The 16,866-nt window shown below is 40.8% G+C and overlaps 1 protein-coding gene across 2 annotated transcripts; it reads right to left on the bottom strand.

Annotated features, from left to right (window-relative positions):
• Positions 1–34: 34 nt before the first annotated feature.
• xkr7a (XK related 7a) lies at positions 35–16,403 on the bottom strand. 2 transcript variants are annotated; one of them, XM_062053400.1, is made up of 4 exons: positions 15,873–16,403; positions 6,682–6,881; positions 4,897–4,956; positions 35–2,999 (listed from the first exon to the last, which is right to left on the bottom strand). In XM_062053400.1, the coding sequence occupies exons 1-4, from the start codon at positions 16,400–16,402 to the stop codon at positions 2,050–2,052; spliced, it is 1,740 nt and encodes a 579-aa protein (XP_061909384.1). In that variant the 5' UTR covers position 16,403; the 3' UTR covers positions 35–2,049. The 2 variants fall into 2 exon arrangements, with proteins under 2 accessions (XP_061909384.1, XP_061909385.1); XM_062053401.1 differs by lacking the exon at positions 4,897–4,956.
• Positions 16,404–16,866: the final 463 nt, after the last annotated feature.

Genomic DNA, 16,866 nt, shown 5'->3' with positions numbered 1-16,866 from the left:
CATGTATAAAAAAAAAAGGCAGCACATGTCAGGTAAACACATTGCGCTTTATTCCGGCAACAGTGACTTCATGACAGCTTCTCCTTTAGCTTTTGTCTCGCAACAGTCTGGTGTGACCAGTTTAAGGCGTTTTGATTCTTGCGTTGCATTTGAGGTACAGTTCTTTCCAGGCTTATCTGACGTGACACTGTATGGTTGATACATGACAGGTTGAGTTAGCACCATTGTCATCCAAAGATAGACGTCTCCCTTAGGGTTGTAAAAGGTGCTGAATGGGCTGTTTATCATCTATATTTGTGTCTAGACAGTGTTTACAACAAAACTGCCTTTTCTTCCCACCCACTCAGTGACACCTCTTGAAATGAAATGTTTTTTCCATACACACACAAATACACACATTTTCCGCTGGGGGGAAAAAAAGAACCCTGATGAAAGATACATGCCGTTACCATCAATAAAGTTAATGCTCGTCTCTGCAGCTAAGATTTTTCTTTACATTACTCGCACAACAAAATATGGATACAGAACAAGTAGAGACGGCTACAACTTCCTCCTCCTTGTCACATACAGGAGATCCCATTCAGTGGACACATTCTTCAAGAATGTGCTTCTTTTCACGACTAAGGCTTGAATTGTTCTAGTTTTAACAAACAATGACACAGGAATGTTTTCTATCCTCAAGCCTCATCACAAACACGCACCTTTTCTACTGTTTTTTTTGTTTGTTTAAACATTCAATTCTGTTGTTGCTTTGAAAACACCACATTTGGAAGCAGCATTTTTTTTTAGAGACTCCTTCAACACGAGCGAGCAGCTTTGGAAAATGGTGACTACTGGCGTGAGTCGGCTTTAAAAGCACAGTGACTCACTTTGTAGCTGCTGTTGGTTGTCAGACATGTTGAAGACATGTCCTTACTGAGGAGGAGTCGCTGCCTCGTGACCGAAGTTCTGACACTGTGCTTCTCTCTTAACTGGCTTTGTTACTGTCACCCTAACCTGAGAAGTGATACAGAAAACTACAGTAAGTACAGTCCCGATGAAACGTTTACATACACTTGTAAAGGACATAACGTCATGGCTGTCTTGAGTTTCCAATAATTTCTACAACTCTTATTTTTTTGACATCACATGGACAAAGATAAGACCTTCTGGAGGAAAGTTCTCTGGTCAGATGAAACAAAAAATTGAGCTGTTTGACCACAATACCCAGCAATATGTTTGGAGGAGAAAAGGTGAGGCCTTTCATCCCAGGAACACCATCCCAGGAACACCATTCCTACCGTCAAGCATGGTGGTGGTAGTATTATGCTATGGGCTTGTTTTGCTGCCAATGGAACTGGTGCTTTACAGAGAGTAAATGGGACAATGAAAAAGGAGGATTAACTCCAAATTCTTCAGGACAACCTAAAATCATCAGCCTGGAAGTTAGGTGTTCCAACAGGACAATGACCCCAAACACACGTCAAAAGTGGTAAAGGAAATCAGGCTAGAATTAAGGTTTTAGAATGGCCTTCCCAAAGTCCTGACTTAAACGTGTGGACAATGATGAAGAAACAAGTCCATGTCAGAAAACCAACAAATTTACCTGAACTGCACCAATTTTGTCAAGAGGAGTGGTCAAAAATGCAACCAGAAGCTTGCCAGAAGCTTGTGGATGGCTACCAAAAGCGCCTTATTGCAGTGAAACTTGCCAAGGGACATGTAACCAAATATTAACATTGCTGTATGTATACTTTTGACCCAGCAGATTTGGTCACATTTTCAAGACCCATAATAAATTCATAAAAGAACCAAACTTCAGGAATGTTTTTTGTGACCAACAAGTATGTGCTCCAATCACTCTACCACAAAAAAATAAGAGTTGTAGAAATTATTGGAAACTCAAGACAGCCATGACATTATGTTCTTTACAAGTGTATGCAAACTTTTTATTGCGACTGTATGCAACACCATCCCACAACATATTTGCATTTGCAAAAAAAAACAAAAAAACACTCCCATTATTTGTCTCCACTGCTTGGCAGTCGTCATGGAGATGAAGGGTCACCATCACACGGTGGTCTCGTACTCCATCACTTCTTTGGGCGTGCCCAGGCAGCGGTACTGAATCCTCGGAGCAACCGGCGCCACGCTTTCCAGCACCAGGATTGTTTTGCGCAGCCTGCGGTCGATGTAGTGAGCGTCCCAGGCGGGGTAACTCTTCCTGGGCAGGTCTATTCGGATGACGGGCCCTTCTGTCCCTGTTGTAGGGTGGGGCGCTGGGGCCCGTCTTCCCCGAAGTGTTCGCACCAGGAACACGTCTCCGTCCATCCCAGACCCCTGCTCTCTGTCTTTAGTTCTCTGCAGGGTCCTGGGTGGGCTGCTCACCAGGTCTGGGGGGAGGCTGGCGGTCGGGGACACCAGCGCCTCCGCCGCCACCTCCTTCTCAGACATGTAGCCCCATCCTGAGACGGGGCCGTCAGGGTGCAGCAGACAGTAATAAACAAACATGAAGAAGGTGCCCAGAGCATAGCTGCTGGCCACCACACACACCATAACAACGGCGTAGAAGTCTGAGGTATGTGTGCCCCGGTACAGATACCAGGTGGCGGCGAGGGCTATGTTCTCCAGGAACACGGTCAGATTGTAGGTGAGCATCCTGCAGCGAGTGCGGCCCTCCCTCACACTGAACCAGCAGAAGACGTACACGATGCCCACCATCATGTTATAGATGATCTCCTCCCACTTGGACATGCAGAAGTCCGTCTCGCCTTGAATGATCCAGAAAGTCATGATGCACCAGTGGGCCACGATGAAGATGCCAAAGTAAAGCTGGAACACGGAGGCGAAGAGGGCGAAGGCCAGCGCGCGGGCCCCGATGGTGAAGAGATGCCACAGGATCTGAACGACGACTGCCTTGTAGGTCATGGGGAGCTTATCGTCTCTGGAGTCCCTCAAGACTTTCTGATAGGAGGCGATCATCCAGGCCAGGGACATCAGGGAGGCGGACGCTGAAAGTCCTGCGGGAGTTGAGCAAAGCAAGGTGCAAACGAGTGAAGATTTAGTAGTGAAGTGAAACACTATATTAGGTTGAAAATGGCGGCCATGCTGTGATGAAAGCAGTGTTTTGTCCCCATAACTAAAACATGAGCACAGGTTATGCTGTGATCCAATGTTAATGTTGTTAATTTCATTGTAATTTTCATCAACTACCTATTTTCCTCTAACTAAAATAAGACTATAGCTCATTCTAAAAATGTACGTTGATTTAGACAATTATTCCTTTTAGTTAACAAACACAAGCAAGACAAAGAATTTGGGAAAAAAACACAAAATCGAATCATATTCAATTTTGTCTTGTGCATGACTGGGACAAGTTCGTATAATGTCCAGTCAGACTGGGAGTGACTTACAAAGGAGATCCAATCAGATCATTTCCTTTGAGAGATAGGGAAGTTGGGTTTATCACCGCTAAAACAATAACTGCAAGCATTTACCAAATGAAGAGGACACCTTTCCCTTTTTTTTTTTAAGAAATAATAATAATATTAAAAAAAATGTCAATAAAATGAATAGACACATTTTACTTCCGATGCAATCAGCAGGCGAGTCATTGTGACCTACTCAGTGGTCTTGTGGTTAGAGTGTCCGCCCTGAGATACCAAAGACTATAAAAATGGGACCCATTACCTCCCTGCTTGGCACTCAGCATCAAGGGTTGGAATTGGGGGTTAAATCACCAAAATGATTCCCGGGCGTGGCCACCGCTGCTGCTCACTGCTTCCCTCACTTCCCAGGGGATGAACAAGGGTATGGGTCAAATGCAGAGGACTCATTTCACCACACCTAGTGTATGTGTGACAATCATTAGTACTTTAACTTTAATAATAATAATAATAATAATAATGGATTAGATTTTATATCACGCTTTTCTATTATTAGATACTCAAAGCGCTCACAAAGAAGTGGGAACCCATCATTCATTCACACCTGGTGGTGGTAAGCTACATTTGTAGCCACAGCTGCCCTGGGGTAGACTGACAGAAGCGAGGCTGCCAGTTTGCTCCTACGGCCCCTCTGACCACCACCTATCATTCATTCATCATCATCGGGGGCAATGGTGAAGTGTCCTGCCCAAGGACACAACGGCAGCGACTTGGATGTCAAGAGGCGGGGAGCGAACCTGCAACCCTCAGGTTTCTGTCACGGCCGCTCTACCCACTACGCCACTTATCTACACAACTGTAAGTTGGCCAAAGCTAATACTATCAAATTACTTCTATTACTGTTACTATGTGAACTACTAATATACTTTGCTTGGTTTACACAAAAAAGAAAGATCTTAATTTTGTTTTTATACTAATAACTCACTTCTAAGATCAGGGGTGTCCAAATTGCCCGAGCATACTTGGATTTTTTAGTATGCGGCCCTCGGTGGAAAAAGTTTGGACAAACTATGACAAAATGATTACTAAACTAGATTACCGGTTAGTACTTTTAAAAATGAGGACTTTCAAGTGATAGTAACACTGCGTAGAAAGCTAACTAAAATACACAATCTGCTTGACAAACTCTATGAAGCTGAAACACAAAATAAAAAAATGCCTACAACATATCCATTGACAAAAAATGACGAACTATAACATTCCTGACCATAAACTCATACTGGTTTTGCAGGTAGCCTAAAAAAAAGTACTTTCAATTAAACAATATTTTATACTTTCAATTATAGTCCAATAAATGTACTATAATTTGTGTTGACTAAACTGTTGTGAAATTTAATTGACTAAAACTAAAATACATTTTCGTCAAAAGAAACGAAATACAAAAACTGCTGTCAAAATCAACACTGATCAGATCACCTTTAGTTGTCTGTGGGTTAGTTGGTTAGTTTTAGCGACGCAAAAAATACTTAACTGTTTTCATTTCTACTTTGGGTTGGGGTTGGCATAGAACCCATTTGATATTGGTGCAGATCTGGACAAAGATGAATACAGATTGAATACATGTTTAGCTTTGTCATACAGAATGTCAGTAACAACCCATGTGTACCATTTTATATGTCATCCTGCATGAACCAACCTGCTAAACAACAAATACACTTCACAAAAGTGAGTCCACCCCTCACATTTGTATAACCCAGTTACATTTCAGCAACCATTGTATTTTATCTTTTCAAACCACTTTTTCTGGATTAGGTTATACCTCATTATGACGCCATCACTGTAGTTCTTTGTTAACTAACACAGACAAAGTCTCTGTATTTGCCAACAACAGTTTTTAACTTAGGTAAAAATGATGTTACATTTTCATGTATCTATTTCACTCATCGTTTATATGTATTTGCCATTGTTTTCTGCATGTACAACTTAATTATTCTTGAAAAAAATTCAATTCCTGGAATTAATCGATTGGATTTGTCTCATTCTTTTAGGAAAAAATTGCTTCAGGTTTTCGTATGCTTCGGTGTTCGTTTGACATTTTGAAAGGAAATACAGGACTAATGAGAACTGAGGTACCACTCTATACAAAATGGTTGCTGAAATTTGAGTGAGGCGAGTCGTCACTTTTGTAAAATAATGTATGTACAATGAATGATCAAAACATGCCAAAAAATAAAATAATTTAACAGTTGGCCTTTGTGGAGATGTTTGTGTTTTGACTTGGTTATGGAATAGAAAGATGATCCATCACCCCTTTGTTATGTTTGTTTGCTATACAGAACTGTATAGCATTTTATATTGTGTTCAAAATATATAAACTTTTACAAAAATATGGACTTTTGTTGAGGTTGCGACTCACTATTCATGTTTACATTGTTTCTTATTAAGAAATGTGCTGCAGTATAAAATCTTTCCTATTTACAAACCCTGTCCAAAAAACATTTAAGTTTCTATATCAAGTTTCCACTGTATATCACATTCACTCCAGAGACCTATTCCTTTTATAGTATTTATTACATAGATAGATAGATAGATAGATAGATAGATAGATAGATAGATAGATAGATAGATAGATAGATAGATAGATAGATAGATAGATAGATAGATAGATAGATAGATAGATAGATAGATAGATAGATAGATAGATAGATAGATAGATAGATAGATAGTACTTTATTGATTCCTTCAGGAAAATTAAAATTCCAGCAGCAGTGTACAGAATTGATATATAATTTAAAAAGTAAATAATGGAGGTATACATGGAAATACAATAGAAAATATAACAATAAAAATAAAAAGTAACACTAAGAATAAAAATATAACAGTAAAAATAAGAATACAACAAGAGAAACTAGGCAATAGTGACCATGTTATGAAATAAATAAAAATGAAGAAAAACAGTAATACTGTCGATTATATGAAAGATGTGATGTGTCTATTGCACCTTTAAAATGTATTGCACTGTTTTGTGTTGCAGTTTATTTCAGTATTGTTATTTTTTTGTGTCCCCTGTCATCCTAGTACTACCCCCCCACGCCCCACCTCCCATCCCCCCAGATAGGAGTTGTACATTTTGATGGTGTGTGGGACAAAGAACTTTTTTAGTCTATTAGTCCTGCACTTGGGATGAAGCAGTCTAGTACTAAAAAAACGGAAGTTCCCATATCATACAGTATTCCAAAATGTAGTGTATGAAAAACTGAACTAGTGGTCCCCGTGCATTGCACGGAATGACAGATGGTCTTGTGAGGACACTCACCCTGAAGAGGCAGCACCTGACCGGCTAGTATCATGATGGAGAGCTGCAGCACCAGCTGTGGGGCGCTCTTCAGGAAGGACTCGAGCAAACGCAGGATACTGATGTCGGCGCTCTCAAACATCATGCGCCAGTAGTAGTGACGGCGCTCGGGCTCCCTGTGCCAGCGGCTCTGCACGCCCAAATACAGGGCTCGGACGTACCTGGGCGACAAATTTATATCATGTCATTTGCTACAGTTGCCTAAAGCAGGAGTGTCCAAACTTTTTCCACTAAAGTGTCGCACACTGAAAAATCAAAGAATGCACGGCCGTTTTGATACAATTCATTTTCAAAGCCAACAGAATATATGTTTTTTTCAAAACAGCCTGCATGTCAGATTTGTGTACTAAGTGGGGGTGCTTGATAAACACGAGGGATTACGCCGTCACACCAACAAACATGGCGTTGATCATTTGGGACTTCTTCATTGTTTTCACAGAAAGACATTTAGCGTGCTTTTTGCACCAAATGTTCTGCAAACATTCTATGAGTAGGGAATAAAACCATCACGCTTCAACACAGACTATCTTTAAATCTCAGTAAAACTAAAATAATGCTATTTGGGAACAGTAGAAGAGAATGTCAAACACAAATACAAATAGACGGAATAGAAATTGAAAGAGTAAATGAAACCAAATTTGTAGGTATAAAGATTGATGATAAATTGAACTGGAAATCTCATGTAAAAAATATACAACATAAAGAAGCAAGAAACACGTCAATAATGAATAAAGCAAAACATGTTCTAGACCAAAAATCACTTCATATTCTCTACTGCTCACTAGTGTTACCATATCTGAGTTATTGTGTAGAAATATGGGGAAATAACTACAAAAGTACACTTCATTCATTAACGGTGTTACAAAAAAGATCAGTTAGAATAATACATAATGTTGGATATAGTAAACATTCAAACCCTTTATTTATTGAATTAAAAATACTGAAATTCCACGACATAGTGAATTTGCAAAAAGCTAAAATTATGCACAAAGCAAACTAATCTGCTACCCAAGAATGTACAACAATAGTTCTCAACAAAAGAGGAGAAATATAATCTTAGAAAAAAATGTAATTTAAAACATTTGTACGCATGCACAACACTTAAGACCTTCAGTATATCAGTATGTGGAATTAAATTATGGAATGGATTAAGCAAATAAATCAAACAATGTACTAATATGATCCACTTCAAGAAACTCTTCAAACTTAAAAGTGTTTACAAAGTACAAAGAAAAAGAACCATGATAAACATTCTGAATTTATTTAATCCATCCATTCTGTTTCAAGATAATCTTACTCATCTCACCATATAAAATATAACTTACTTCACCAAATATTATTTATTTTTATTGTTATTACTTATGTGGTATATTGTGAAAAAATTGAGAACAGGAAGAGAACAAAAGTTTTAGCAACTGCTATGTAAAGGAAAAGGGGTAGGATTAAATGAGCTCTGCTTCTTCCTACTCCTTTTCGAACATGTTGAATAGAGAAACTGGAAATGGTGATGTATCATGTTGTATGCATGCATGTTCCAAATAAACTCAAACTCAACTCAACAACTCTACACATTAAATCTATTCAGTAACCTGAAATGCCCACATCGCTTAAAACAGTGTTTTCAAAGCCTGAGAAGACATCTGCGCTGGTAAAGAAGCGGCCTCAAAGAAAGGTGAGCACGAACTAGATTAAAATCTACATAAAAAAAATCATAGCTACAAATGGGTTAGTCTGTATTATTATTGAAAAGCAGAAGTTATCTGTATCGGTATCTGCTTAATAAAACATTTTGCATTCCTAGTTTTAAACGTCACCAATTACACTTTTTTCCCTGTTACTATACTCCTATTTGCTCTCTTTTTATAAATTGTATCTGTTTTTTTGTAATAGTATTTTTAGAATGTGCGCAAACGGACCCCGAGCCACAATTTGGTCACACCTGGCCTGAAGTGATGTTTAACATATTTCTTATGGAGATGAAAGTTTGACTTGTGAGCCCCAGAGAGATTCCGACTGTTTTGAGTTTGAACAGCGACATTAAAAAAGGGAACATGTAGAGATGTTCTGCGCTTCAAATCAACTCTGTCAGATGGCTGCAGCGGGGAAACAAATAAATGCACTCAGTCCAGATTGGAGATTGAATATTAGGCAAACACAGCTCAGTGTAAATCCCTTGTTGACATGGAACCCCCCCCCCCCCCAACACACACACACACCGCTGCTGCTATGGTGACCTTTCGTTACTAACATGTGGGAGACACACAGGCCTTTATGTAAACACAGTTCAGCACAAATGTGTTTTCTCTCCAGATATGGAGGTCTCATGTGTGAGCCAAGCACACCTTCTGTGTGTGAAGCTATAAACGTCTTATCGCCTCAGGGAGAAGCATCACATGATGTCAACAAGCTCTGTGAACCATGATGGGGTTTGCATAACCTTCGGTTGTTCTACTTCCTGCTGCACAAAGGTCAAATGCACCTCCCTGACTGGATCCTGCAGACACTTCACCTGCCAGCGCATCAATGACGGATCATTCTTCAGTTAACTGCTAAAACAGGAAGAAATTGATGCGTATTGTCACTCTCCTCCGAACCGGAGGACGACTTGGCGGTGTGACTGGATCAAAGGAGACAGCGGTGACGCATCGTTGAACCAAAGCTTACTTTATTGACAAGCGAGCGTCACTTACGGGTTCTGCATTACCTGGAGGTGGCCTAGCCCAAAGATGTCTATTTCCTTCCTTGGAGCAGCCAAGCAACCAGTTTCTATAGAACCTCATGATGTCATCTCAAGTCTTTGAGTTTGTGCTGAGGAAGTTGACTCCATCCTGACCATGTAAGGGCCTGATGGTGCGTGTGTACGTCTTCCCTACACATAGGCCATTACCCCGGATTTCCACTGGATGCGAAACGGCGGCGGATCGGCACCCACACTGCGCCGGACTGTTTCCATTTTTATCCAAGTCTATGCGTCCGTTTCCACCGCCTGCGGAAAGTCACCGACACGCTGTTGACGTTCTGCATTTAAGCTCTAAATATACGCAGAGCTTCTATATTTGCCGGTCGCAGTAAGAAATCCATTCAATTTAGCTAAAATGTGCTTGTGTTGGACAGGAAGTCATGCACAAATACAACAATTATCGGGTTTACTTTCAAAATAAAATACAGTACTCCGTTTTTAAGGCGTATCGTATTTTACATTTTGAAACATCTTAATGGGCGGCGACGGACATGAAGTCAACTTGTCAAAGGTTTTCAGGTGTAATTTCACCTCGTTGACACAAATGGATGAGCACATGCTGATTCTGGAAGACCCAAAATTTTATACAGGCATATCCTGGGCAGCTACGTGGTGATTTTGAGGCCTGTGTCAAACACCAGCTGATACAGGGACCGGGAAAGCAAGGCAGTGGTTGTTGGGGCGCGCTTGCCAGGGATAATGTTACTGTTGTATTGTTGCTTGCTACAAAAAATAAAGTTGTTTGTCTTGGCAAAACTGTTTTTGGTGTTGCCGTTTAGCACCTGTTTTTAATGGCAGGACCCAGTTTATTTGCTCATGCTCTTTTGGAAGTAACACAATAGGTTCGCTTTACTACAGCTTCCCTTACTACATGATTAAGCGCGGAGATCTCGTAAAAGTCTGTGCTATTTGGCTGCACGACGGAGCCACAACGGTGGCGGTGCTGCTCCTTGGCGGTTTCGTTCAGCAGCCGTTCTGCATCCAGTGGAAATCTGGGGTTAACCTAAACATGTAGACTCTTCCCACGGATGGGGCTGTTATTTTGCATTCCATAGGCCAATCTACAAGCCTTTATCTTGTGAGAGCTAAGGTAGTCCACATGTGATGATGATGTATATTCGATGGTCGTGATGGGTGATGAGCCAAGGAGACGCCAAGAGGAATCGTCAAACAAAAAGCTTTAATTGTTTCAGCGAGCCTCAGACAGGAACTGCAGTTTCCCGGAGAAGGAATGGGCCAAATCTCTTCTGAATGTCCTCTAGGACCACAGTGACTAAATACCCCTTGCCGGAAAACCCCCATTCTTTGTAACTCTACCCTTGGAGACGGCCAGTCTGGCCGGTTCAAGCTTTCCTTGACAGTATTCCTCTGATCAGTTTGAGTCGGGTGACCTCCGACCCCCTATCATCTACTTCTACCTGTAGGGCTTCTTATCAGATATTGCTGATGTTTTCATTTTCTCTTCTGAAATCCAAAAAGAACACTCCAAACACAAGCACAGACGAAGCAGAAACAGACTTTGCTTTTTCAAACTGTTAATCATGCTAAAGTGATTTGGGATCCTGCAGTGAAACCCAAAGGTATTTTGGGAAGTCATTTAAACATCCGAAGCCTAGTTCCCAAGTGTGATGAAATAAGATTATTACTGTCCGAGTCTAATCTTGATTTTCTATGCATTAGTGAAACATGGCTGCATGATAACATTTTAACCAGCATAATCAGTGTTCCAGGATATAAATGTTTTAGAAGGGACCGAACTGTGGGAAGGGGAGGGGGCGTACTGATATATGTCAAGGACTCACTTAATGCAAAGGAAATTCCCCTGACTGCTGATATATCTACTGAATGTTTATGTATTAATGTCACACTATCAAAACATGCAATTCAATGTATTGGTGGTATACAGCCCTCCATCTGTATGCATTGTAACGCTATGCGAAGACTTAGATGTACTGTTTAAGAATTTTAAAAATAACAGTGAAGTACTTGTCTTCGGAGACTTCAACTTAAACTGGCTAGACAAAGACTGCAGAAAAAAACTAAAAGACCTCACATCTAAACATGACTTTAGTCAGAAGATAGAAACCCCCACACGTATCACTAAAAACACTAAGACACTAATTGATTTAATCTTCACAAACAAGCCTGACAGAATCGTAAAAACGTACAATCTAGTCACCGGCTTGTCAGATCATAATCTGACATTAGCTGCAAGAAAACTCACAAAGAAACGTCTGACGCCAATCAACAACTGCATTTGAAAACGAATTAAAGGGTATTAATTGGGACGAGCTCCAACAACATGACCAAGTACACGCCTGTTGTAATCAGCTAATGTCTACTATCGGACGCATTATTGATAAATGTATTAGAAAGCGAAAAAAATCCCACAGAAAATTTCAGTTACCATGGATTAATGATGATATCCGGAAATTAATGAAAAAGAGAGATTATGCCTTAAAAACTTTTATCAAAACTCATAGTGACACCGATTTGAAAATATTTAAAGGCTTGTGTAGCGCTATCACCAAATGACTATCGCCCCATAGATCTTCTGTGCCAGTGCATTGAGCAAGTCAAACACTGGATGTGCCAAAATTTCCTACAACTAAATGAAGATAAAACTGAGATAATTGTTTTTGGTGCTAAAAAAGAAAGGTTTAAAGTCATCCAACACCTTCAATCACTGTCCCTGAAAACCTCAAATAAAGCCAGAAATCTTGGGGTTATTTTAGATTCTGATTTCCATTTCAACAGTCACATCAAATCAGTAACAAAATCGGCCTACTATCACCTCAAAAATGTAACAAGACTTAGAGGGCTCATGTCAGCTCAAGACTTAGAAAAACTTGTACATGCCTTTATTACCAGTAGGCTAGACTATTGTAATGGTCTCCTTGCAGGTCTTCCCAAAAAAACTGTCAGGCAGCTACAGCTTGTTCAGAACACTGCTGCTAGAGTTCTAACAAAGACCAAAAAATGTGAGCACATTACACCAATTCTTAAATCCTTACATTGGCTCCCTGTACATCAGAGAATAGATTTCAAAATCCTCCTGCTCACATATAAATCACTACATGGTCTAGGGCCCAAGTATATCACTGATATGCTCCCACTATATACGCCCTCTAGATCACTAAGATCTTCTGAGACCAATCTGTTAGCGGTTCCCAGAGTAAACTCAAATCAAGGGAGAGCATAATTCAGTCACTATGCAACAAATAGCTGGAATAAACTTCCTGAAGATGTCAGACTTTCCCCAACTCTGACTACTTTTAAAACTAGACTGAAAACTTTTATGTTCACCTTAGCTTTCAGCTAAATCTTTTAACCTTTTAACGCCCGCACTGTTTTTATTTTTGTCTGCATTTTAATTTTGCTTTTATTTTCTTTCATTTCACTTTGTTGTCTGTGAAGCACTTTGAGTCTGACTTGTGTATGAAAAGCGCTATACAAATAAAGTTGCCTTGCCTTGCCTTGTGTAATCAAGTAGTTAAACAGCTCAGAATGTCCCAATCAAACTATTACATCAACATGCTATTAGAGGCTAAAAGAAATGGCAAAATGATCTGGAAACTACTACATAGCCTATTAAAACCAGAGGGTAACACCACCCAAAACCAATATAAACTTAAAGTAGGAGACAAAATCATTAATGATTGTACACAAGTCTCAAATGAGTTCAATAAATTCTTTATAGAATCTGTGAAAAACCTTTCGTCTAGTTTTTCTTGAATGATGACCAAACAACAGACATACCTGATGAACAAGACAGCTCATTTCAGCTCAAGGAGGTTAGTCAGACTACTGTCCTAAATGCCATACATGACCTAAACACCACATACTCAAAGGATATTTATAACCTAGACACACCTTTTCTTAAAAAATATAGCGGCATCCTTATACAGCCTCTTACCCGTCTTATTAATATTTCCATTAAAACAGGGCAACTCCCAGATGGATGGAAAACTGGACAGGTAATAGCACTTTTAAAATCAGGTGATGCTGGAATGACATCTAACTATAGACCTATCAGCCTTCTTCCAGTTTTATCTAAAGTCCTGGAGAAGATTGTTTCGGAACAACTAACGCACAACCTTGAGACAAATCACTTTTTTTTTTTTTTTTTTCATAAAGAAATATAATCATGTGTGCTTACGGACTGTATCCCTGCAGACTGTATTGATATATAATGTATATATTGTGTTTTTTATGTTGATTAAATTTAAAAAAAACTAAAATACATATATATATATATATATATTTTATTTTATTTCTTGCGCGACCAATCTGTCCTGGTGGTTGGGGACCACTGCCGTAGAACATCTTTTGCCCAGACTGCCTTTTCAATAAAAGGACCACAACTATGGAACTCTCTACCTGACACTTTGAAAAGTATACCTGCACTTGTCACTTTCAAAAAACAAACACAATTATGGCTAGTTGAGCAACAATCGTGTTCCCATGTTTAGTTTTGACTAAATTTTACTAATTGGTTTTTATCTAGCTAGTCTGCACTTTGTCTGTGTTATTATTATTATTATTGGCTTTTATCTAGTTTCCACTTTGTCTGTATTATTTCTATTATCAATATTATCGACTCATCTTTGCCTTATTCTATTTTCGTATTTTAATGATGTTGGATCTGTGTTGTTGTTGTTGGGGACAAGTGTTATAAATTAGCTTTGGCTACAAACACTATGATGCATACATTGGATAACTGTTTCAGATGTCTATGTTTTTGTATCTCTCCCTATTTCAAATAAACCTCTATAATAATAATAATAACAGCTGCTGTCTTTTAAATTCCCCAATGTCCTGAGTGCAACGCCACCCACTCTGGAACGAGCTGTGAGTGACATTTGCAGATTTGCCCTTAGTAGAATAATCCTTCAAAGGATTCTGTGACCAAATGCAAACACATGCTACTTCACATTCATATAAGAAAATTGTATAGGGTATAATTTACCTCAATGTCAAACTAATGTCTACACTTTATTACCTGGTCACAATGATGTACGCCGGTACACCAACACTGGTTGCCTGCTTGCTCCAAGAGGAATGGAAAATATCACCCTATGGCAGGGGTCGGCAACCCGCGGCTCTAGAGCCGCATGCGGCTCTTTAGCGCCGCCCTAGTGGCTCTCTGGAGATTTTTCAAAAATGTATGAAGAATGGAAAAAGATGAGGGGGAAAAAAAATCTATTTTTTTGTTTTAGTATGGTTTCTGTAGGAGGACAAACATGACACAAACCTCCCTAATTGTTATAAATCACACTGTTTATATTAAACATGCTTCACTGATTCGAGTATTTGGCGAGCGCCGTTTTGTCCTACTTATTTTGGCGGTCCTTGAACTCACCGTATAGTTTGTTTACATGTATTGATTGATATAACTGGTATAACTTTCTCCGACTTTCTACGACGTGTTTTATGCCACTTTTTCTGTCTCATTTTGTCCACCACACTTTTAACGTTGTGCATGAATGCACAAAGGTGAGTTTTGTTGATGTTATTGACTTGTGTGGAGTGCTAATCAGACATATTTGGTCACTGCATGACTGCAAGCTAATCGATGCTAACATGCTATTTAGGCTAGCGATGTGTACATATTGCATCATTATGCCTCATTTGTAGCTACATTTGAGCTCATTTAGTTTCCTTTAAGTCATCTTAATTACATTTATATCTCATGACACATGTAATATGGCTTTTAATTTTTTGCGGCTCCAGACAGATTTGTTTTTGTATTTTTGGTCCAATATGGCTCTTTCAACATTTTGGGTTGCCGACCCCTGGCCTATGCAAACCATGCTATGTACTAATATCAACACAGTATAATCCTCTAAATGAGCGCACACACATACACGCCCGGACTGCAACAAACGGAACCCACAAAGCAGCTTTAATGGCATTACCGGTAATTCAGCTTTTTAATGTGCTGCTGGACACACACCCAGGAGGAAGTAGGAAATCGATATCCGGCCGTCCAGCACAGAGAGACTGACATGGGCAGCTTATGATCAATTGATTTGCATCTGAAGCTTCCTCCCACCATAGCTCACATCAACGCCTCCTTCAGCATCTCAAGCCTGTCAAAAGCTACCAGGACACCCCTGCGCTCCAGCACTTTCCTCCCAGTCAGACCAAGCTGCTGACCCACAGACCTACTGCCTTCCTCCCGAGTCCCAATGAGGGACGCAACAAGACCGAGGACATGTATTTGTGGCTCCATTGATGGAGATGAGTTGATGCAATGTCCTGGGTGATGGTTGACCTAGAAGCTGGTCAGTGTGCTGATGGTGGTGGGTGGAGTCTATTCTCAATTCCAAAGCCGGACACAAACGTCAAACAATACAAGAAGACATGATGTAGTGTTGACTCTAAACACAAATAGATGGTGTGTAGTTACCTCCACACTTGAGCCAACTGGAAGATGTGAATGACGACCTGAAAGAGCCACATGAGCACTCTGCAGCAGCCCCCGGTGGCCGGCCCAGGCAGCACCCCAGCCGCCGCGGAGGTGCGGCCAGCGCCCCGCTCTGCACCGCCGTCCTTGTCACCGAAGTCGCTCCCCGCCGCCACCACGGCCGCCGCAGCCGTGCCGCTCTCGGGGGTGTCAGTGAAATCGTAGGCGAACCATCGGAAGCTCAACATCTGCACCACCACGGAGGGGAGCACCACAAAGACGAGGGTCAGTGCAAAGCACCAGTACTCCCTCCGAAGGTAGTAGTCGGCAGCCAGCCACAGGTCGGAGGCCCCGTCCGAGAAGAAGACCAAGAGGGCGCAGAGGGTCCAGCAGCAGTCCGACACGGAGTAGCGCTGCTCGGCGGGGAGGCGATGCGGAAGCGGAGACGGAGGACGGTGGTCCGACCTGGAAGGACAGTCGAGGGGGGGTTGTTTTCGCGGAGAGACGGCTGCACCGTCGGATTTCGCAGCCATGTTTGTCGGAGGGGAGAGTGAGTAGGAGATGGGAAAATGATGGAAGGGGGGAGGGGGTCGCGCAGCCTGTGGGTGTGTGGAGGCAAGGGAGGAGGGAGGGAGGGAGGGGGGATTGAAAGTAAGGAAGATGGGGAGGAACCGGAGCTCATCGATTCGCGCAGCCTGTGGGTGTGTGGAGGCGAGGGAGGATGGGAAGGTAAGGAAGATGGGGAGGAACCGGAGCTCATCGATTCTTTTACACTGTGGAATGCTGCAAATGACAGCTATATTGCATGGCTTCTACATGCACAATTCAGTTTTTAAATATTTTAAGGCAGAGATGGTACGGTAGTCTTTCTGGAACACAATCAGTCTGATGTATATGTTTATTATTGTGCAGTATAATTTGTTATATTGTATTTTTAATCTCCATACAGTAATTTAATTTTGTGTAGGTGTAACCACCAAATATAACAGCTATACAA

The sequence above is a fragment of the Entelurus aequoreus genome, linkage group LG07 (assembly GCF_033978785.1).
Source record: "Entelurus aequoreus isolate RoL-2023_Sb linkage group LG07, RoL_Eaeq_v1.1, whole genome shotgun sequence".
In the NCBI taxonomy this organism is placed as follows: Eukaryota; Metazoa; Chordata; class Actinopteri; order Syngnathiformes; family Syngnathidae; genus Entelurus; species Entelurus aequoreus.
This window is presented reverse-complemented; position numbering and strand designations above follow the sequence as displayed.